This window comes from Akebia trifoliata, chromosome 7, assembly GCF_017979445.1.
Source record: "Akebia trifoliata isolate Shusen 1 chromosome 7, ASM1797944v1, whole genome shotgun sequence".
NCBI lineage: Eukaryota > Viridiplantae > Streptophyta > Magnoliopsida > Ranunculales > Lardizabalaceae > Akebia > Akebia trifoliata.
In genome coordinates this window covers 32,466,587-32,489,300 of record NC_141381.1, presented here as the reverse complement: position 1 = coordinate 32,489,300, position 22,714 = coordinate 32,466,587, and the positions used below count along the sequence as shown (strand labels likewise).

The window sequence follows — 22,714 nt, the reverse complement described above, 5'->3', positions numbered from 1 at the left end:
TTATTCTAACTTTTTTTTTTTCTAAGTTGGAAATAATAAATACAAAATTTTGAAAATCATAAATCATTTTAAAATTATGATTAGGATTAAAATAATTATGGTTGCCTTGCAAAGAAAACTTGAGCCTATAAAATAGAGGGGAGAGAGCCTAAAATCTTAATTACCATTTAAAAAAAACAAACAATTATCTTCAAGTTTCTATATACAATTTCAAGCACAAAAATTCCATCTTTTTTTCTTCCATCACTCTTTAATGGATTATGGGCAACAGAAAAAAAAATCCTCAACTAGGCTCCTCTCTGATGCCAAGTTGGTAGCAGTTGAAGCAGCCAAAGCCACACTCGCAGCCATCCCAAATTCTACCCTTTCGAAAGCAACTATTGCCACCACCGGCCACCATCACGAATTCCAGCCTTTGAAAACAACAATTACCATCACTACCACCAAAGAAGTGATCACCCCTATGAGCAAGTACTAAGCTGATAAAATACAAATTATTTGATCACTATTAACATCACCCATCTCCTATATGAGTAAGGTTGATACCCTTACCCTTATGTGACGAGCTCACATCTAACTAGTTTGTTTTTTATTCGTGTGCTAGTCATCATGAAACTTGACATGAAAAATTCCCCATTCCTCGAATTTTCTTGATTTGCTCTTGTCAACTAAATTTCCTTTTCATTCTTTTCGACATCTTACAATAAGTTCTTTACTCATGGTGGCTAGGTATGGTGGTGAATGGAGCCACTCACCATACCAATGGTTGGCCATGATTAGTACTTCGTCCATAAGGCCCCGTCGTCAACATGTTCTCGTTGTAGTTGTTGCAATTGATTATTTGGTTGGGTGACTTCTTACATCTACCCATGGTATTCTTGTTGAGTTGTTGTTATCATAATTAATGTTATGTCGGGCGACTTCACTCATCCATTGGGGGGGAGGGAGATCACTAGGTTATGCAATCAGTTTGAAAATACAAAGTTATCTCAAATATTCACCAAAATGTGAAAGGGGTGTCCAAATCAGCCAAAATATTGGGTGGTGAGGGGCATGTCTTAGATTTGAAAGCAAATGGGTGTCTCAAATATTCATTTAAAAATTAAGTGGGCTAACAATGTCAAAATGAGTATGTCATATGTCGGAAAACACACGTGTTATCTCAAATATTAACCAAATAGAGGGGTTCTAAGAATACAAGATATTGAAGGAGTCCATGTGTATGGAAATAGAGGGGTTCTAAGAATACAAAATATTGAAGGAGTCCATGTGTATGGGTAAGCTCAAATTTTATTAAAATAATCAATAGGCCCTTGTTAATATTAAAAATCATGTGGAGGCAAGTGCCTCCTTTGTAAATCGATCACCCTTGGCTTAATCATGATTTGACAATAGTAAATCATTGTGCAACTCTTTTATTAACCATACCTAACATACAATACCAAATTGTAGATTAAAAAAAACTAGCCACGTCGACTTTCAATTTTTCAACGAACTTGAAGAATGCATCAAATCAACTCCAAGTTCTTCGGTAGAAGACGTGAGGATATTTGCAAAGGATCCTCATTTATATATATACATGGGGGTGGTTCATGGGACATATGTAAAAACAATGGTTTTTCAAAATATGGGTTAGAGGTTTTGGATTGAGCTGATTTTTTGCGAGGATGGTCACTATGATAAGACGATCATCCTCACAAAAAATCAGCTCAATCTGAAACTTCTAAATCCTTCAAAAGTGATTTACAAATTATTAGTAAAAATTGACAAAAAATTGACGGTCCACATTCTAAATCACTTTTAATGGGGTTAGAGATTTCAGATTGAACTGATTTTTTTCCCGGATGATCTTTCCATCATAGAAATCATCTTCACAAAAAATCAGCTCAATACGAAACTTCTAACCCATATTTTAAAAATTTATTAATGTTGCATTGTTTTTACATATGTTTTTTCATGTCCCTTGATCCGTTCCCTATATATATATAAGGAGGCAAAGGAACAATTCTCAAACATGTACATTTTATCTTCATAGTTGGGCCCATCCCAATGTCATATTTAGTTAGTCGAAGCCGATGAAATAATTCAGTGAACCATAGTGGTTGGAATCATAAAATCTGCCAATACATGATTTGTTTTTATTTCACAAAGAATAATGATGAAGTGATCTCAAGGTTAGACCTCGCATCGCACATCCTGATGTGAAAGTGTATGGGAATCATAGATGCTTTCCTCGAAATACAAGTGAAAAAGCATCTATGGTTCCTATCCACTTTATCGTTAAGATGTGTGGTGTGAGGTCCAATCTTGAAGTCACTCTAGCATGACTCTTTCACAAACCCATATCAAACCGCATTGATTTATAGTTGGATATGTTGGGTGCAAATCAGTTTTATTAAGAAAATAAATCAAATACAAAATTAAATGAAAAATTAAGATGAATCAAAAATAAATATTATGAGAGAAAATTAAAAATATATAAAATTAAAAGAACTTATCAGGTTGTAGAAACAAATTAAGATCAAGGCTTCACGTTGAATGCGATGTCCTTAAGACAGATTTCTCCCCTGTTTTGGTGCCAATAATTCGTAGACGTCTGTTCTCCAGGATACAATGATTTATAATAGAGAGGGTAACACTCTAATTTCTATTTATGACGAACCTGAAAATATTCGGTACTCTTTTTTTAATATATCTTACAAATAATAATGAAGAGAACAATTTAAGCGAAATCGATTAGATGATTTTAAACTCATAAATCTCACAATATTCTCTTCAAAATAAATCAGAAAAAAAAAAATTATTATTTGATTTCCTTATATTAACTCTAATAAATAAACAATGAGGAGTTCCTATTGTTTCAAAGAGATGTTAAAAATTAAGATGCCAATAGGCAAAAAATGAATCAACACATTGATTTGAAAAAGATGTCCCAAACAAGAAGACGTTGGAAGATAAAACAAGTTATAACTTCTTAGGTAATGATCTCGTGGTTAGAATGTAACTTATTAAGTTACTTCCATCCAATAAAAATAAACATTGATTTTATAATTCAAAAATTTAATAGGATATAGGAGCAGCGAATTCAACATACTTGATGTTAGGTGTGGTGTTAATATGCAGAGGTGCCTCTATAGCCTTTGACGCGTCAAAATTCTATTGCGTGTGCACTGATTTGGACTCTCAATCAACTTTCCATCATTAACTCCAACTTATCTAAAATAAATCTAAATCTTCAATAGTAAATCTAATGCTCTGTTTGGAAAAGCTGTATATAAAGTTGTTGATGCTGAATTAAGTTGCTGATGCTGAGAGAAAGTTGTTGTTGCTGTTGCTGAAACAACTTGCTGAATTAAGTATATTGTTTGGTAACATGTTGTCTAATTGTACTGTTAAGATGTTGAATTGTTTGGTAATCTGCTGTCTAAAAATTGTTGGATGAAATTAAAAATAATATTAAAAAAATATATTATTTATCTGATATAAGTAATAATATGTTAACCATAAATATAAACATAGAACACGAAAGTGTTCACTTTTAAAAATAGAGAGCTTCTATTGCCACATCAACTTTTATTAAGAAGAATGCAAGATGGGTGCTAATTCCTTGTTGATATCATAGGAATGGTGGTGTAGTTAGTAAAAATTAGAGACAATATAGTCTCTTTAAAAATAATATTATTATTAGTCTCACACGTGCTTTGATAATGTTCATTAAACAAACGGTTGAGATGGGTGCATAGTCCCAAAGATTTTCAGAAAATTGTAAAACTAAACTAATTCCTAAAAAATAAGAACTAATTTTTGGAAAATATTAATCTCTCCATTTATCTCAATCACCCTTTAATGGAGATCCTGGGCCTAGCAATGAATTGAATATTTTTTTGATACCCAATCCGATCCGATAAATATATGAACCATCGTGTTAGATCCTTCTCAATCCAATGGTTGTGATGTCAAGTAAAAAAATATGTCACACCCACATTTACTAAATGCACACCAATTCACATTGTCACTATTAAATTCCATCACTATCCCCAAATCTATAAGAAAATGACAAAACCATCAAATTGGATAAGAAAATAACAAATCATCAAATACGTTTTGACTTGTTGATTATTTGGACGAGCATCAATCAGTGTCTATTTCCCACTGTAATTGGACTCTACTGCCGAACATTTTTTAAAATTTTAAAAGATAATATTTATTTAATCCCTTTAAAAGCATTTCAATGTATCTTATTTTATATTTTTTTATTTTAAAAAAAATAGAAAAAAAAAATCTAGGAAATGAGTATCTCAAATTGCTGTTTCATCTCTATTTGTCGTCAAGCTAGTGAACAGTCTATGGAAAAGTAAAAGGACTTTTAAGTAAAATAAAAGAGAAAATTACTAACCTTATAAAACCATGAACTCTAATTATCGAAATTAACATTTCAAATTGTTGATCTCGATGGTTGTTGAAGCGTTGGAATTGATTATTGTAATAAGGTCAATGTCAACTATTAGACAAAAGTTGGTGTAGCGTTAACAAAAGATGGTGTGGCAATATAACTCTTTTTCTTTTTAACTATGTTTCTAACCACATGTTTCTGTAGTTGTGGGAGAACATTGCTGTCTCAAGTTTGATACAGATTCAAAGAGTTGTTTTGGGTGAATTTTGTGGGTGCTGTCGAGAGCCCAAGTGACGAAGATGGGTTCCATAGGTGAGTCGTGAGTGAGAGAGGGTGTTGAGAGAGTTGGCCATTAATGGATGGCTGTGGTGCTGCTGTGCAGCTGAGCTATTATTTGGAGTTAAAAGGAGATGAGATGATGAAGGTTTGTGAGTGATGGGTGAGAAGACAATGATGTTTGTGTGTTAATGGTGAATATGAGTGAGTGAGGGAGATGAATATGATGTTCTTGTAGGTGTTGGGACGAAGAGAATGAGGGTGAGTTTGGGTTCGATTGAGTTGGAGAAGATGACAATGGTGTTGAGACCGAAGGTTTGTGGGTGAGTGAGCATTGAAATCAATGGGTGAATGGAGGTAAATTTCTGACTTACTCTTCTTTCTCTTTTTTCTCTTTTTTTTTTTTTTCCTTCTAGATTCTCTTAAAATTTCCGATGAATAACATGCTGTGGGAAGGATTGCTTTAACACGCGAACATTGAAAAATTAAAAAAAATTGCTTACCTGAGGGAGTTGCAGGGAGAATTCTTTATTGTTAAATCGGAAGAGAGAGAGAGAGATGACGCCAAGTTGTTCACTCTGTTTTTGCGGAACCATGTGATGTTGCGGAGGCTCGTTGAAGAGTTGGAAGTCGAGAGAGTCGGCTGTTTTTGACGAAGGAATCGGCAAGTAAAAAGAGTTCCACTCCATCCCAAACGCTGAAGTTACAAAAAACCGAGCGTGTTCGGATGAAAACGGCCTTCACACGGCTTTTCCAAACAGAGCATAAATAGTATATCTAATTGGCGAACCGAACTAAGAAATCAAAGTGAATTTTCTCCACCTACCCTTACGAATCGGGTTCATTTTAGATTGGCAAATCACGAACTCCAAACCCAAACTAGATCCGACAAACCAGATAAGTCCAAACCTTACTTTTTCAAAGTCGTTATAGATCCTCCCCCCCCAAGCTATATATATTTTAATTATTAGACAACTACTTTTGCATTCATTGAATACAAATTAAAAAAAGATAATTAGTGTCCCATGATGTTAACATTGATTAAATACTCATTTTAAATAATAAAATTACCCTTATTTTTTATTAGACCATTAAAATTGCACTAATTGTAATTATGAGCTTGAAAATAATTATAGACCCCCTTGGTTGACATTTTTTTCTTCCATATCTTTATTTTCCTTATTCACCATAATGTGTTGAAGTGACATAAAAGAGTCGTTCAAGCTTATCTCTTACCTAATTTTAACATACAAACGACAAAAATCATTATGGCTGTGGATTTTTTTATATTTTTTATATATTATTTTTAATACTTAAAATACCGTTTGATGGTATAATAAATTATTGGTCACTGTTTTGTAAATAAAGGATATTTTTATCTTATGAAATAAACAACATTTTAATGATATCTATTATATTTTTTATATCGAAAATAATAGAATTATGCTTTTATACAGGACCATTCTAGACACAAAGTTGATTAGTGTCTAATGTGTGCAAAGAACCATTGATGTTCTTTGCCCATGTTCACACGGCGGAGCTAGTAAGGAGCTGATGGGGGCAATTGCCCCCACAAAATTATGAGACACCCCTAGTTTTTCAACTAACTACATGCCCCATTTGTCCTCACTCCCTCACCTCTCTCCCCATTTGCCCCCACACCCTCATCTCCCTCTAATTTTTGCCCCCACAGCCTCACCTCCTTCCATTCAAGTTCTTCAACTATACAACTAATCATAGTTTGTCCCTACTACAAGAAAATCCTAGCTCCATCCCTGCATGTTCACGTCAATTCAGTGTCTATTGTAGTGTCGTAAAATATCATTTTACATTTTTTTTTATAATTTATGATTAATTTTTACAAATATTTATATGATAAAAAATAATTATGATACCCACTCCTTTTAATTCTCTATAAAAAGGGTTTGAGATTTAATCACTTTTCCAATCACAGGGCATAATTTTTAATTTTATTCTCTTTCTCTTTCTTTTTCTTTTTCAAATTCTAACTTTATTATCCTTTTATCTACGTTTTTCCAAGAAAATTAATGAATTTTTGACTGAGAAGACTCGTTTGATATGGACATGGCTGATGTGATATAGGGTATAGAATCATTTATCTTTTTCTTGCGTATCTCGAAGAAAAAGATCTATGATTCCGCTCCCTATCCGCATCAACCACGCGTCCAGAACGAGTGAGTCTTTTCGAGTAAGTGTATCCCGACTCTTACCGGAGTATTTCTCTAACTTTATATTGTCTTTCCTTTAATGCATTTTTACCAATAATACCCTTCTAAGAATCCCAATTCCCAACCAGTACCGTTACAGTTGACAAAAACAGTTGACGCTAATTAACATATTGACTTGCAAAATATCAGTGAAGGGCTTTTATGTAATTTCAATAATTCTAGCTGGACGAGAAAAGGAGATCCGAAAGATCTTCGGGGATGTTCTGTCGGTTATATTAACTCTGAACCACAAAACAACAAAAAAAGGAAGAGTAGCAGCTACTTTCCTTCGTTTGTGGAGAGAGAGAGAGAGAGAGATTCCTCTTTGAATCCCTTCTCGACCTTCTCCTTCTCTTCCTTCTACAGATCTTCGAATTCGCGACCAATAATCGGTAAGATCAACATCTAATTCAGCCATTTCTGTTCGAATAATCATATATTTTCTCATAATCTAAAAAAATGTGAGATTTTTTCCTTTGAAATTCATGGATTCTGCTCAAGACATATTCGGATCCATTTTAATTCTACTAAATGCTTATCTGCCCTAGAATTGAGTTTTTTTTTTTTGTTCTTAATTTCGTTGTTTATAGACATCTTGTTGTCCTATCTGTGAAATTAGTTTTTTCTTGTATATTATGAGCTCGTTCTCTGAGATTTTGTTTGTCTGAAAATTTTCGAATTACAGTTTTTTTTTCAAGTTTCAAGGATTTCTCTTAGCTGTTGTGTTGATTTAAGAGTAAATATTGTTAGTTTTTTGTTGATTCCAAAAGAGGAATTCTTTTATTGTTGCATTCTGGTATAATTTGTAGAACCTATGCCATCCTAGTCATCAACATAGACTTAATAAGTCAGCCCACTGGATACCAGCTAGATATGCTTACTTTACAGATTTGTTTCCTTCTCTATCTGTAACTATTTTTAGTTAGGATATATTCTGTTTTTCTGTAACTATTTTTGGTGAGGACATATTCTTTTTTGATTTACATTGATCTTGTAAATTCTGTAAATGTGTATACATACATCACAAAAGAATAATCAAAATTAATGTGTATATATACATCACAAAAGAATAATCAAAATTAAGTTTTTCATTCAAAACAATATTCAGAATCTTTATGGTATTAGTGCCTTATCATCTCTCATGAGAAACTCAATCCCTCTCCCATGGCTGCCCAAGAATCCACCGCCGCAACTCCCATTGTATCCGCCTCAGCTTCTCTTGATTTGAATGTGACTTTGATCGCCATTGCTAATGCTCAACTTCCTCTCAAACTTACGCCTGAACTACCCAACATGGCGTGCATAGTTTGATTCTCTCTTGATTGGCTATGACTTAATCAGATACATCAATGACTCACACCCATGCCCTTCTGATAACACAACAACAACAAGTTTTTGGAAGCACCAAGATCAGTTCCTATTACATGCCATTCATATTTCAGTCTCTGACTCAATTGCCACCCTTATTGCATCAACCAAATCCTCCAAAGAAGCATGAGACAAACTCAAGGGCCTATATGTGAATCGATCTCGCTCACAAGTTATGAGTCTCAAGGAACAACTCACTCAACCACGTGATGGTAAGCCTATTGCAGAATACTTACAAAATCTCAAAGCTATCTTTGATGAGTTAGCCCTCATCGATGTTCCACTCCTCGATGATGATCTCGTTATTCACATCCTTAATGGTGTTGGTGATGACTTCACCATGGTCTCCAATGGGAACACCATCTTGCAGGGGCGTGTAGAACCTAAGCCATCCAAGTCATCAAACAGATTTGTTTCCTTCTTTATCTGTAACTATTTTTAGTTAGGATATATTCTGTTTTTGTAACTATTTTTAGTTGGGATATAGTCTGTTTTGATTTACATTGATCTTGTAAATGCTGTAAATCTGTATATATACATCACAAAAGAATAATTAAAATTAAGTTTTTCATTCAAAACAATATTCAGAATCTTTATAATTCGTATTGGATTTGGGGGTTTGAGAAAAATTTAGTATCTGAAGCATTTGGTGGGTCTCCTTTCCATGATTTCAAAACATGGTTTATGTGTGCCCAAGTCGAAAACAAAAAATAAAATGCAAATATTGCTTATTAGCAAGCAACACCCATTCAATGTAACAATTGAACATGTCTAGTCAACACAATGGGATCATTCAGCAACAATAACTTAATCATGTTTATCCAATCTGCCTATTAACTATTTTAATGCCCTCAATTCTCGACCTTTCAGTTATTTTTCGAGAAATTGTTGAATGTAAAGAACTATAGGTTATATCAAACACCTTGGTAACTAAGAGAGGGATGGCTTTCACTAAGAAAATGATGGTGAGGTTTTTTAGATTGGATGTTACGGATTGGGTTCAGGGTGGGAGGATGAAAAGATGGTGATGGAATTGGCAATGACTTGATGATGGGGACAGTGACATTGACTACAGTGGGGGTCAAGTTCGAAAGTGTTGGTCGCGGAGATGGCAAAGAAAGGGGTGAATGGAAGGTGTGAAGAGGGTAAACAGACTTCACTTAGTCAATGGCAGTAAGAATTGGTCAAGGAGGGGTATGCCATCAAAGTTATTGCCAAGGGATGTATCTCAGATATATTAAAAACATGGGATATTAGTCAAAACTATGTAGGATGTTGACAGTGTGTTTGGTTGCAAAATTAACTTTGCATCATAATTTTAGCCAGTTTAATAGAATCCAAATTTTCAGAGAGTTCGGTTGGACTGAATAGTGCTCAATAGGGTGTGAATATTGTCCCTTGGGATTCTAATTTATTTTTAATTTAAAAATGATGCTTGCATAGTAGGTAGAACTGTAGAAGTAATCAACTTTAGAGAAGTTTTATAACTGAAATTTTCCCTGGTTATAGAATCTGTTTGTGGTTTATGAGAATATTATATCATTTCAATTCAGTAACAGTGTGGTATTTCTTTTTCAGGTTTGGCAACAAAGATCAAATGTTGTTGACAATTTCACATGACAACATGGCTCCTTCAAGGCCTGTATTTGTAGCAAAAATGGTCCCTTTAAGTGATACCTACAACTTTAACCACTTATGTTTGTTTCACAATTAGATTCCTTCCGCTGTCACCATGTGGAGTTTCGCTTCAAATGCCATTGCAGGAACTATTGGATTGAAGCATGACTCCGCAAAGACAAATCGAGATGGTTCAGAATGCTCGGATGACGAGATTTCTTCAAACGCAAGCAGAGAGGAAGGACTGGAATGCCCAATATGTTGGGAATCCTTCAATATAGTCGAGAACATTCCATACGTCTTATGGTGTGGTCATACCCTCTGCAAGAACTGTGTCTTGGCCCTTCAGCGGGCAGTTGTGAAAGTCCCCACTCTACCAATACAGCTGCCTCTTTTCATTTCCTGTCCATGGTGTCACTTATTATCCTTTCGGCTGGTTTACAAAGGGAATCTCAAGTTCCCACGCAAGAACTTCTTCCTCCTCTGGATGGTCGAGAGCATGAATGGTGATAGGGTGAAATCTCATTCTGCAGTTTGTCGGGATCAACAACCAGTATGGTCTTCGCATGGAAATTTGGCCCCAGGATGCCAAGTTAGCCAGAATTCCTTCCGGAGGGCCCCACGTGTTCATCCTCAAGAACAGTCCGGGCCTAACCATGATCATGTTAGCGTCCTTGCTAACTACCTAAACATAGAGGGCCTCCATACTTCCCTACGTAACTCGCTAGCTTTCTTTGTTCATTTGACGGCCAAGTTCCCATTGGTTGTCATATTTCTTCTAATCGTGCTATATGCGATACCCGCCAGTGCTGCCATCTTGGCCCTGTACGTAGTAATCACTGTTTTGTTTGCGATTCCATCTTTTCTCATACTGTACTTCGCCTACCCTAGTTTGGATTGGCTTGTGAGAGAAATCATCTCTTAAAATTTCGTTGGCTCCTTATGTACTCTGAGCAAACATTTGAAGCTCTAAAATGGGGTCTCCCCATTTGAACCCAAGTAGTGGTGTAATTTGTTGACTTCCTTGTTTTCAAGGCTGATCCCAATGCCTTGCATTTCTCACCTGCCACCCTAAAAATCAGTTGGGACCTACTGTTGTATGTGTTTGGTGATGGTAGCAGCGAAGATCTTGAAAATTGTATTTAGTAACTTTGGTGGAGAACATCTCAAGATTAAATCTTCTTTATGTTACAAGTGATCGGTTACAGATGGAGATCCTTGTAGAAGAATTGAAAAATTATTGTAGCTCTTGTAACATCAGAGAATCTATGGTTTTTTTACTTTTGTATGGAGACTTTATATTAGTGCGATTTTATCCGACCTTTGTTGTAATTGCTGTTGCCTCTTTTGTTCTGTGTGGGTGTCAACTTCAATGGAGTTCTCTCTTTCTGATATTGTTTTGTAGACATTTTCATCTCTTGGCAGGTTTAATGTAAAAGTAAATTGAAGATGACTTGACAATTTTGTGATCAAGGAAACCATATTTCCCGTTCTTCGTTGCCTTATATACTAATTCGGGCTTAGTTAATCTTCTCACTTTTGGCCATTTTCAGTTTTTTTTGAAGAAAAGTGGGATGTGTTTCTGAGTTCTTCATTAATATAAAAATTGACAATTTGAAGAGAAATGCTTCGGAGGATGAAAAGAACTCTCCTTCACTAATGGTAACCAAATAAACAAGTTTCATAATCCAGTCAATCAACTCATTCCCAAAGATAACATCAGAAAATCTAATATTTTTCAATTAATTTCTGTTAGTTTTATCTGAAAAATAAAAATCATTTTCAAAAAAGCTTTGGTAACACTGCTTTCTATGGAATAACTTTGCCTTCTTGAAGGAAAATGGTTTCTTTGAGAAAAAATTCTAATTACAAAATGTTTCTGAAAAAATTAGTAGTATTTCAATTTTTTTTTTTTTTGTGTGTCTTGAATTCGATTAAATGAGATGCAATTTAATTTACCTTCCCATTTATATATTTATTAAATTCTCATTGATTTTTATTTAACCAGTGGGATAATACAAGCTTACATTGTCCACAAAAAAATAATATTGAGATTTGAAAAAATATTCCAAGATGCATTTTTTTCTGGAAAAAAAGTGCCAAATGTATACCTCCTTCGACAATGATTCCACTTTAATTCTCAGTGTAAATTTACAGCTTTAAACTGATCAGTGAGTCCCATGTTTTGCTTTTACAAATTCACACATTTTCTTCCAATCTTTCTTATCATCATCCACAATAATCCTGAAAATCCAAGTAGGACAATCTAGAAGAGACCTTCCACGTGTCACAATTCTATCCTTGAATTTCATGTTTAGTTCCCCAAGGAAATAGCACAAAGTGGGATTTTATTGTATTTTCTGAGTGTTTATTATGGTAAAACAGCTCAGAAAAATGGTGGCAGCCATTGCTGTTTCTCTTCCAAAATCCAGTTATTTGCAGAACTCTCATTATTTTAGAGACCCAAATTCTGCTTTTCTTGGTGAACCCTTGAAGGATTTTTGTTTACAAATAAAACCCAGAAACAGGAAAAGAGATCTCATTAGCTTGGTGGTTGCTTCTTCAAGCAATAAAAGTAGCAGTAATGGTGGGAGATTTTATCTGAATTTCACTGGGTTTCCATTCCCTCTTGGACCTTTTCTCAATAGGCTCACAATAAGGACTGAAGTGAGTATGTTTAGAATTTCTTTATTGTTTTTTTTTTTTTTTTTTTTGTTCTGAATTTGGGTTGTTGTGTGAGCATGGAATCTTGATTGATTTGCCTTCATCAGAGCACTTATTGGTATTATTTTGTATTTGGTTTGATTGATTTATTGTATAACAAATATGGGTATGTGTTCTTTTGGAAGAATTGTTGATTAAAGAAAGAATAAACTACATGCCCTTTAAATCCTCTTTCCTTAAATTTCAGTTTTTCCCCTTTTTTTCTCAAAGATATTGTGAAGGGTCTGTTTGATTAAATCCTCTTGAGTTATGTCAAATTTTCAAACAAGCTATCCTTAGATTGGTATCTTATAAAATCAACACAATTTTGGGTACATTATCAAAAAATTTCGATTTTAGAAGATGAAAACTACCCTTTTTCTCAAAAAAAAAGAAAAAAAAGAAAAAAAAGAAAAAAAGAAAACTCAATTTGGCTATCTTCCTAGTCCAATCAACTTGGAAACATCTTTGACACATTAATCAAGTCTCAATAACTAAAACTGTGTTATAATAAGTTACCTCTTTCAATATTTTGTCCATTTCTTTGAAATAATTTTATCCCCGAATCATCATCATCATCATGAATCCTTTTCCTCCATTCAATGTTGTTTAAAGGCATGTCTTTTGTTTATCCTATCTCAAATACCTCAACTTTCATGTCCCTTCTAACTGGGGTTGTTACATGGAAGTGGTTTTTCAAAGAGAATGATTATCCATTCTATTGTAATTTACTTTCATTTTATACTAATTTTCCTATCTTGCTTCATATTCATGTCCTTTGAAGGCTGTCAAGGGCTGCATATGGCTATTTGAACAAGAACAAGCTTTGGGATTCAGCAGCGTCTCTACAAACATCCGAATGACGGTCATCAAGCTCAAGTCTGGAGGGTTATGGATTCATGCACCTATTGCTCCAACCAAGGAATGCATTCAGGTCCTATCTCATTCTCCATATTACTTTTTACATTGAAACTTTAAATACTGTAGCCTACCATTTCCACATAATGAAACAGTACAAAAAGACCACCTTATACTACAAACATTGCCCTGAGATATATTGGCTGTTAGCTTTCATTATTCCTTCATTTTTTTTTTTCAATTACAAAAAATTCATGTGTTATCATCCCATATACCCCAAAATATAGTAAATTTGACATATTTCCACAATATTTGAGACAAATTTAACGAAAATTATTTTTATTTAAGCAAATTTTACATATTAAAGTTTGCGTAGTTAATGTGACATTATTATTCTCATTTCTTGAATATAATTGTTTTTGGCTATTGTATGCTCAATTATCTTCTCCAACATGCAGCTAATCTTCATTTATACAATCCATTTGATTGCATATTCTAGTTTGATGACTTATTAGTTTGTTACCATACCTATGTTGTTATTCTACAGTTTCCATGAAACTTTTCTTGATATTCTTATCATTTCCATGAAAATTGTATAATTTCCACACTGATCTAAATATTTTTATGACATAGACACCAATAGAGAAATTTATTTCCTTTCCCCAAAATTCAAATTTTACAAGATGACACTATCCTATTTCATGGTGGCCTAAGTTATTGTCGCATTTGCTGTGTCACAAAATTTTCAGACTGTAGTGTAGAATCCTTAGGACGGTTTACGAGGTGTATCCCTTTTTGTCTCTTGCCAGCTTGTGAAGGATCTAGGGGCTCCTGTAGAATTCATTGTACTACCCACATTCGCCTACGAGCACAAAATCTTTGTGGGTCCATTTTCTAGAAAGTTCCCACGAGCTCAGATATGGGTGGCACCAAGGCAATGGAGTTGGCCTCTCAATTTGCCGCTTGAGTTCTTTGGGATCTTTCGGGCCAAAACCTTGAAAGATGAAGATTTGTCAACCCCATGGGCAGATGAGATCGAACAAAAAGTTCTTAGCTCCCCAGAAGTTGGTAAGTTTGTAATAAAATAATTTTATTTTATTAATTCATGAGCACTCATATTTGATTCGGTCATGCCTTGTTCCAGGAATTGGACCATATGTGGAGGTAGCATTTTACCACAAACGATCAAGGACGTTACTAGTAACAGATGCTGTAATTTTTGTTCCAAAACAACCACCAGAGTGTATTAGCAAAGAATACTTGTTAGAATCAGCAAAGAATGGTTTGGCTGTAAGACTTCTCAGTAAAGGAAGGGAAGTTCCCAAGGAACTAGTTGTCGACAATAAGATGAATCGTCAAAAAGGTCTGTCCCTCTGTATTTATATCCTTTTTCAGGCATATTCCAAACCCCAAAGTGATTTGGTTTACCCATCATTAGGAACAAATAGGATAAAATAATTGCATTTTTTTTCTTCAACAAATACAGTTTTGGATGAGCCATGTACCAATGCATATTGAACCTAACTGAACCAGATTTTTCTTTCTTTTGGTATAGGATGGGAAAGAATGGTTCTCCAAATCTTGTTTTTAGGCCCATCAAACCTTTTGGAGCCTAATGCCAGCTTCGCTCAGATGTCACAAAAGTTAATTGTTTCACCCATTGTTAAGACATTGGTTTTCTGCAAAGTTCCCGAGAAGGTATGTGGAAACATATTTGGAGCATATTTTGACACATATGAGCATGATCCATGTGTTTCATTGGTGCATGCATCTGCTTAAACACATTTTTGTGGGCTTTGATTTCTTTAATTAGAAATTAAACAATAAAAAGGTACCGACTCATATTAATAAGTGGTGGGTATCAATATTAAACAGTTTTCATTGAAGTGCAGATATCTCATTGGGGTGTTAGCTTCTGTAAAGTGTGAGTAAGTGTTGGGGGGGGGGGGGGGGGGGGGGGGGGTTTCTATTTGCAATTTTTTTGATAAAGGTAAAGATGTTATAACAGAGGAACAAATATACCTCTCAAGGAGCTCAATGAGACCATCCAAGAGACATACATGGGATCACAATGGTCTGGCTAACCCCAAGGGGTTGGCTCAATGGCAATTTCTGACTGGTAAGTGGTTAATGCCCGTAGATCGTGAGCTTGATACCCAATATGAGCATTAATTCCTTAGGGGCCACCCACGAGGGGCACCCTCACTTGCCTGGTGCGTGTGATTTGTGGGCGTTGCACGTGGCTTGGGATTAGTCCTTGCCATGGTCTATGGATTGGGCAAAGCCCAGATACTGTCCTGGTCATCTACAGTGGCATCTTTCCTCTTCACCCCTCCAACCTTATTGTCTTTCCTCACCCCCCCCCCCCCCTCTCTTTCCTTTTTTTTTTTATATAATAATATTCCTCTAATTTTACTATGTTTCTTCTTTTATTCCCGGTCATCCAACCTTATTGTCTTTCCTATCCCCCCCCCCTTTACCCATTTTTTAATAATATCCCTCTAATTTTACTATCTTTCCTCTTTTATGCACCTTTTTCAATAATACCCCAACATACTATCTTTAATCTTTTATGTCTTTAACCCCACAATGGATTCCACTCTTTTGTCCCCTTTTTCTAGAATACCCTTCTAAATTATTGCTTTTCCTCTTTCACCCCCTTAAACCCAAAGAGGATGCCCGTGATGTAGGCATGCCTACAACAGAACACTAGTTAATACTAAAAATACGATACCAAACACTATCAGACTCCCACCTAAAAACAAAATCCTCAAAGAAAATGCCTATAAAGTCATTATGAATTATGGACCAAAAGAAAATAGAGCTTTTGACTTTGAGACTTACATCATGAATTTAGCTATCCTTCCCTTTGCATACCCTTTTATTCCTCTCCTTTAGTGCTAAGAAATTGCAAATGGGATCAATTTCCAGAGAACCCTTCCTCTAGATGGAAAGGTCAAGGAATCGAATTTTGAGAAAGAGAGGAATTCATTGAGGGCAGCAGATGCTAAAAAGAAAATGTTTCCACCCACTATAAGCAAAGTGTACCTAAACCTTCTGCCTTGAATCTTTTACTTGAAGTATTTTACCTCTACAGAATCATTGCTAATTTTAATTTTAAAACAGGTGAAAGATTGGATAGAGAGAATCGTTACAGATTGGAGATTCAAGAGAATTATTCCTGCTCACTTCGCTGCTCCAATAAATGCAAGTAGGTCGGACTTCTTGGCAGCCTTTGCATTCCTTGACGAGCTTTTGGGCGAGCGTTATGTCACTCGCCCTTCACTTTCTCTTCTCTTTGCGTCCATCATGGGCAAGGCAGCAAGTTACTTCCCTCCAGATGACATGAAGACCCTATCATCCCTCGACGAGTTCTTAGTCTCAGTGGGAGCCGTTAAGAAGACCGTCTCAGGCAGAAGAAAATAATACAAACAACTATGTAAATTTTCTTGCAAGGTGTCCTTTTCATATGAGAATGATGTTGAAACCACATTATCGAATCTTGACATATTTCCACACAATATACAGAAAGATTTATATCGTAATTTGTTTACTAGATTCTTTTTGTCTATCTTCCGGTTGGTATCGTTACTCATTTGTAAAATAATTTGGTGCACAATATGCTTTTCCACACACAGATTTAAATAAAATATGAAGTAAATTGTTGCAAGTTATCGTTTGTATTTGATACGCTTCAATGTTTAAAAAAAAAAACAGAGGTAGGGTGTGATGACAAAAAAAAAAAAATGCAAAGGTGTCTATCATGATTAAAATATATAAATAATACTATATTAACGATCCATTTGAAAAATAAAGAATCTAATTGTGTTAGACATTTTTGTATAATATACCATCTTTCTGCAATTTATGCTCAGATCAATGAAACGACGAAGGTAATTTTGGATTTAAAGGTAAATAACTTGTGAAAGGATAATGGTGTTGGACATTTTTATTGTTCTTTTGCAATTTATTGTCAATCATTGATGGTAGGGGTAATTTAGTACTTAAAAAGTAAATAACTTTGTGAATGAATAATTTGTATCTAACTTTAAAAAGGTAAGGTTTTTGGGAAGTTGTTTTAACTTTAGGGGAGTTTATACTTTCTATTAATGGTAAGAAAAGGAAAATGCTAGAATGACACAGGGTATTTACTGCGACTCTCATAAGTCAGATGTGAGATATGCACATAATCATAGATGTGTTTCCTTGCGATACGAGTATAAATCATTTATGGTTATGTAAGCATGTAAGCATGTCCACATCAGAATTGTGAGAATCACACTAAATCCTGTATTACCCCACTACGACTATTTTGAAAATATTAAAATAAATATATGTATATATTATATATGAGCTAAAAAAACATTTATGGTTTATACACACTTTCATGTCAAGATGTAGGATATGAGGTATAATCTTGAGGTCACTCCAACACGATTTATTGATAATTAGGTGGGCAGAGATAAAAGCCCATATCTCATTATAATATTAAATATTATCAAACCCTTATCTCATTATAATATTAAATATTAAAAGGGTATTTCTTTTAGTTTCAACAAATTAATTATTATGAAAATATTACATTTGCAATTTTATTTGTTTTAATTAGTAAGTTTAAATCCATTCTGAATGCATTTGTGGGATGTCAAATTTTGGTCTAACCACTTACTATCATCCTTCTTTGTAATAGTAAAACTGGATAGAATTTTATTTTTCCTAATAAGCGAGCAATTTAATTAATGGTTGTATTTAGTGGGTGAAGGTGGATTTTGAACCCATTGAAAAAGCACTAATCCAATAATTAATAAAAAATTTGTGCATGATTTAGTAAAATACCTAAAAAAGGATTGGACATAAAAAATACTATACAAATACACACACACACACAAAAAATTGAAATAAAAATGAAAAAAATAATAAAAGAGGAGACTTCAGGGGTGAGTAACTGTGTAGTAATTTGTACCAAGTTTGAAACCATGGTTTTAAATCTTGTCCAAGGCGACTCGGTCTTGTTCATGGACAAGAGAGAAGTCAAAATAAGTTTTAAAACCAGGCTTTGAACCCACGATCACAAAGTTTCTTTGTAATTAGTAAATGTTTAGTCAAAATCTAATTTATAAAAAACCTTGTAATATTTCAAAGTATAAAAAAAAAATTAAAATTTTAATAAAATAGTTATTTGATATTGAAAAATCAAACCTGGTACACTCGGTCTAATATCGGATTTGTCATCTCGATCTCAAAACAAAAGTTTGGTCTATATGTCCCTTCGAATCATTCTAAGAGTGTTCACATTTTAGACTTCAAAGTTCGAACTGTGGACCCCTTCTTTGCCTCTCTCTCTCTCTCTCCAAATTTCTTTATTGTTTTTTTAGTTATTTCCGCAACAAACACGCAATCTTTTCTTAGTTAGACCCTCTGAAGTAAAGCACATTGAACCCAAAACAGCTATAGTTGCTTGCACGATCTCTGAAGCAAAAACAGATATTTTTCGAAGAGACTTCAACTGGGTTTGCTTTTTCTTAACTTTCCGGTCTAGGGAGTTGCAGAAAGGTATGATCTTGACGTGGTCTCTTCAAGTTTCTCTATTAAATTAGCCCATAAAATGAGTTCTCTTCAATAGGTTTCACATGGGGTTACAGAAAAATGGGATCTTTGATGAGTTATTTCATGCCTCTTTATGATTTGAGTACAAAAATGGAGCCTTTTTTATAGCTGAAATTGGTTAATTTTTTTTATCTTCTTTTTCTTGGAGGGAATTACATACAGGTGTGAGGTGTGATCTTGGTGGGTTTTATTTTCTTTCAAGTTTAAAAACAGAGCTTTTTGATAGAATTTAAAGGGGTTGTGTTGCTATTTCATTTCTAGTGCGTGGAATTGTAGAAGGGTATGATCTTGATTGGTGTTTTTCTTGAATTTTTAGATTTAATTCAGAAGAAATGAAGTCTTCCTAATGATTTAAGTGATCTTTTTTATAATTTGTGGTTTATGGGATTGTTCAGAGGCTTGATTTTAATGAAGTTTTGTCAAATGGGTGGTTGTTTGTTCTTCTGATTAGGATAATTCTAGGAAGGCAAGATCTTGATGGTGATTTATCAAATTTATTTGTTCTGATGGGAAAGATTTTGCAGAATTTTGCCTCTTCTTTATTTGTTTATTTGATTTTAGTTTTTTTGCTTAGTGTAAAAGAGTGCAGAAGGTCTTTATCATGATTGCAATTCGGAAGTCTTTCGACTACTTTCGTGATAAAAAATGATTTTTTTTTCTACCAATGTTCTTAAAGGAAAATTTTGTGGGGAAGAAAATCATAAAATGAGGAGAAGCATGATGATGTTTGGTATTTTTTTGAATTTTATAGGAAAATTTCACCAAAATCACCATGTTTTACTGTTCATCATTGTAGAAGCATTCAGATTTTGTACAATATTATTGGTGGTAGACTATTGTAAGTAATCTCTTGGGAGATTTTAATTTAGGAAATATTGTATTTTTGTGTTATTTGTTAAGATTGATTAAGTTTTGTTTATAAGAAAAAATAAACCTTGTTGTTGTTCAACAATTTTGGGATTTTCTTAAGCTAGAAAGCATAACTATTCATGTCATGAAAGGTCTCTGAGTGTTTTTAGCCTGGAAGAAGAAATAATTTTAAAGTCCCATAATTTTAGTTTCTATTTTTCATTTAAAATTCCATGAACATGAAATTACAAACTTGTGATTTTCCTTTATTTATTTATTTATTGCAATTTACACAGTTGGTCCTGTTTTAACTCTGCTTTTTGGTTGCCTTCAGGTTGACAATCTTGTGAAATTGGAGCTCAAAAGAGTGTCTACTTCAGAATAAAATCATATTTGATATTGGTGAGTTCTCTACCCTTTGTTTCTTGGCAATTGTTTAATCTAATAAACTAGCTCGAACTTGAGTTGATTGAGAATGATTTAGATTGGGGTATTTTCAAAAATTTCAACTTAAAATCTGGCTGAATATGCTTAAATTTTTTTTTTTTTTTTGAGTACGGGATTTTTGAAATTTCAAGTACTTGGTGAAGTTTTTGAGCTCTAAGTCAAGCTGCAAATGGAGTTTCCCCATAACTCATCCCAAACATTGGTACTCATATTTCCAAACAAAAGAAAAAAACCACACCCCAAAATTGGTGTCCCTCCCGCTTTTTTCTTTTTTTATTAAACAACAGTTATGTTGTTGCAGGATTTGGGTTCTCAATTTTGGTAGATTATTGTCCTTTGTATCATTAATGGCTGAGGAGATGATCAAGGTCCCGGTGACCCGAGATAGAAATAAGCCAAAAGATGGTAGTTTGAGAAGGAAGTCAACAGGAAGAACAAGTACTTCAAAGAGTGGAGAAAAGATTCTCCCCCATTATCTCAAAGCTTCGACGGGTTCCTGCCATGATTTCTGCAAATATGGAAGGAACCATGCTTTCGAAGCAAAGGGAAAGCGTCCCATACTAAAAAGAATTACAGTTACACCAGATGAAAGCCTTAATCCAATAAAAAGTGTTACTCTTGCCGACAAAAAAAAGAAACCATTGGTCAAGCCCAAGTCTTCACTGGATCCAAAAACCCAAGTTCCTATTACACTCAGAATCATTAATCGAGAGGCCTCGTCACGTGCCAAGAAAATAGATGTTGCAGCAAAAACTACAATTGCTTTGAAACCAAAGCATATGGCAGTGAAGTTACCTTCTTGTCCTTCGAATCCTTCTGGTGGTCTAACTGATAGAAGAAACACCGATATCAAGTTGGGCAATAATATTGGGACCTCCAAAATAGGTAAGAAGAAAGTGGTGGTGTTACCGACATCTTCATTGTCTTCCAAACCTTCTTTCAACAGAGTTGCAAGCTTAAATACTAGAAGATATAGGACTCTGAAGGCTGCCTCTCCTCTAAAGAATAAAAATATGGTTAGAAAAGCTGAACCCACACTACCCAACTCTGAAAATGTCGAGGAAAAGACGTTATACGTCATCGAGCTGAAACCTGAGAACAAAAGCTTTGTTCTTGATGCAAATGGAACTCATACATCATCTACATCAACATCACATTCATCATCTATATCGAAATCCTCACCATCTTCTCCATCATTGTCGTGGCATGAGGAAGAAGAGCACATAGAGTCAGAAATTACAATTGGCGAAGAAAACAACTCTATCTCCGAGTACGACGAAACTGAAACTGAAAGTGAGAATGAAACCGAAACTTTTAAGGAGGAATACAAGGGGAGAGCTAGAAGGGCTGCACTGGTACACCCTGAAGATCAAGACCCAGCTCTGAAGCTAAATTTCAGGAGAGGAAAGGTGGTTAACCTTCCGTCCGAGAACAATGGTCCAAGGAGACTCAAATTCAGGCAAGGAAGAGTGTTAGGGGTTAACCAAAATGGTAAGGGTGACATGAGGAGGAGAAGCTTTAAAAGGAGAGAATCGGTTGATGAGGACACGAACAACACCAAGGCAGAATCCAAAAAGGTTGCTCTTAGGCACCAAGATTTTAATGGAAAGAAAGACGCCCATGGTTTGTTTAACGACGTAATTGAAGAGACAGCTTGTAAACTGGTTGAGGCAAGGAAGAGCAAAGTCAAGGCCTTGGTGGGTGCTTTCGAAACAATTATTTCCCTCCAAGAGAGTAAACTGTCTTCTACCAATACTATTTGAGTTGGCAAAACAAGTCTCTCTTTCTTCTCTTCTTATCTTAAGTTGGTTTTGTAAAGAATTTCAAAATAACAAAAAATTTAGGTGACATCAAAGTGAATGTACATGCTTGAGAAGTTGTTGTAACAGTGTGTAAATTAAGAGAGCTCAGTTGTTGAAGTGAGGAAGCTTGGATAAAAGAACTAAATGGTTTTCTTGTGGCTAGGGAATTGAGGTTATGCTGCTTCTCTTTTTTTTTCCCCCCCCGTAATCTGTTGTACTAATGTGATCCTTCTCATACTTCATGAAAGATTAATTTGTATCTGTATATGTATCTACATTGAACAAAAATAAGCCCAAGTGGTGTTGTGTGGTTGAGATCGCTCTTTCTTTTTGTGGGTTATATTTAATTTGATTTTGTGCTCTCAATTTTATTACGTGGAAGGATTGTGCACGTCGAAGGTTCCAGAAGAGTGGGAGGAAGGATAAAATGAATGAGAAATGAGGTAGTGAGGTGTTGCAAATACATTTGAAATGAGTTGAACTCTACAAGGTCCTACATGTGAGATTATATATAGAGATGAAGTCTCCCTATCGCTTTCATTCCTTCTTTGTAGGTGTTCTTATCT

The 22,714-nt window shown here is 34.6% G+C and overlaps 3 protein-coding genes across 6 annotated transcripts; all 3 read left to right on the top strand.

Moving 5' to 3' along the window:
* Nucleotides 1-7,115: 7,115 nt before the first annotated feature.
* On the top strand, nt 7,116-11,235 carry LOC147399159 (uncharacterized). The gene is made up of 2 exons (XM_086448614.1): nt 7,116-7,289; nt 9,844-11,235. The coding sequence occupies exon 2, from the start codon at nt 9,998-10,000 to the stop codon at nt 10,805-10,807; it is 810 nt and encodes a 269-aa protein (XP_086304740.1). The 5' UTR covers nt 7,116-7,289; nt 9,844-9,997; the 3' UTR covers nt 10,808-11,235.
* Nucleotides 11,236-12,146: 911 nt separating this feature from the next.
* On the top strand, nt 12,147-16,999 carry LOC147399158 (lysine-tRNA ligase). Its single transcript, XM_086448612.1, has 6 exons — nt 12,147-12,549; nt 13,370-13,519; nt 14,253-14,511; nt 14,588-14,806; nt 14,999-15,141; nt 16,570-16,999. Exons 1-6 carry the CDS (start codon nt 12,256-12,258, stop codon nt 16,867-16,869), a joined length of 1,365 nt encoding a protein of 454 aa, XP_086304738.1. The 5' UTR covers nt 12,147-12,255; the 3' UTR covers nt 16,870-16,999.
* Nucleotides 17,000-18,814: 1,815 nt separating this feature from the next.
* LOC147399157 (uncharacterized) lies at nt 18,815-22,463 on the top strand. 4 transcript variants are annotated; one of them, XM_086448608.1, is made up of 3 exons: nt 18,815-18,996; nt 20,234-20,301; nt 20,648-22,463. In XM_086448608.1, exon 3 carries the CDS (start codon nt 20,694-20,696, stop codon nt 22,107-22,109), a length of 1,416 nt encoding a protein of 471 aa, XP_086304734.1. In that variant the 5' UTR covers nt 18,815-18,996; nt 20,234-20,301; nt 20,648-20,693; the 3' UTR covers nt 22,110-22,463. The 4 variants fall into 4 exon arrangements, with proteins under 4 accessions (XP_086304734.1, XP_086304737.1, XP_086304736.1 ...); XM_086448611.1 differs by lacking the exon at nt 18,815-18,996 and adding an exon at nt 19,020-19,212; XM_086448610.1 differs by lacking the exon at nt 18,815-18,996 and adding an exon at nt 19,020-19,230.
* Nucleotides 22,464-22,714: the final 251 nt, after the last annotated feature.

Bases quoted from the DNA above. Each gene is read 5' to 3' on its own strand.
- LOC147399159 (XM_086448614.1), top strand. From the start codon at position 9,998: ATGTGGAGTTTCGCTTCAAATGCCATTGCAGGAACTATTGGATTGAAG.
- LOC147399158 (XM_086448612.1), top strand. From the start codon at position 12,256: ATGGTAAAACAGCTCAGAAAAATGGTGGCAGCCATTGCTGTTTCTCTT. The intron at 13,520-14,252 runs GTCCTATCTCAT...GTCTCTTGCCAG, and splicing joins CAACCAAGGAATGCATTCAG to CTTGTGAAGGATCTAGGGGC. The intron at 14,807-14,998 runs GTCTGTCCCTCT...CTTTTGGTATAG, and splicing joins TAAGATGAATCGTCAAAAAG to GATGGGAAAGAATGGTTCTC.
- LOC147399157 (XM_086448608.1), top strand. From the start codon at position 20,694: ATGGCTGAGGAGATGATCAAGGTCCCGGTGACCCGAGATAGAAATAAG.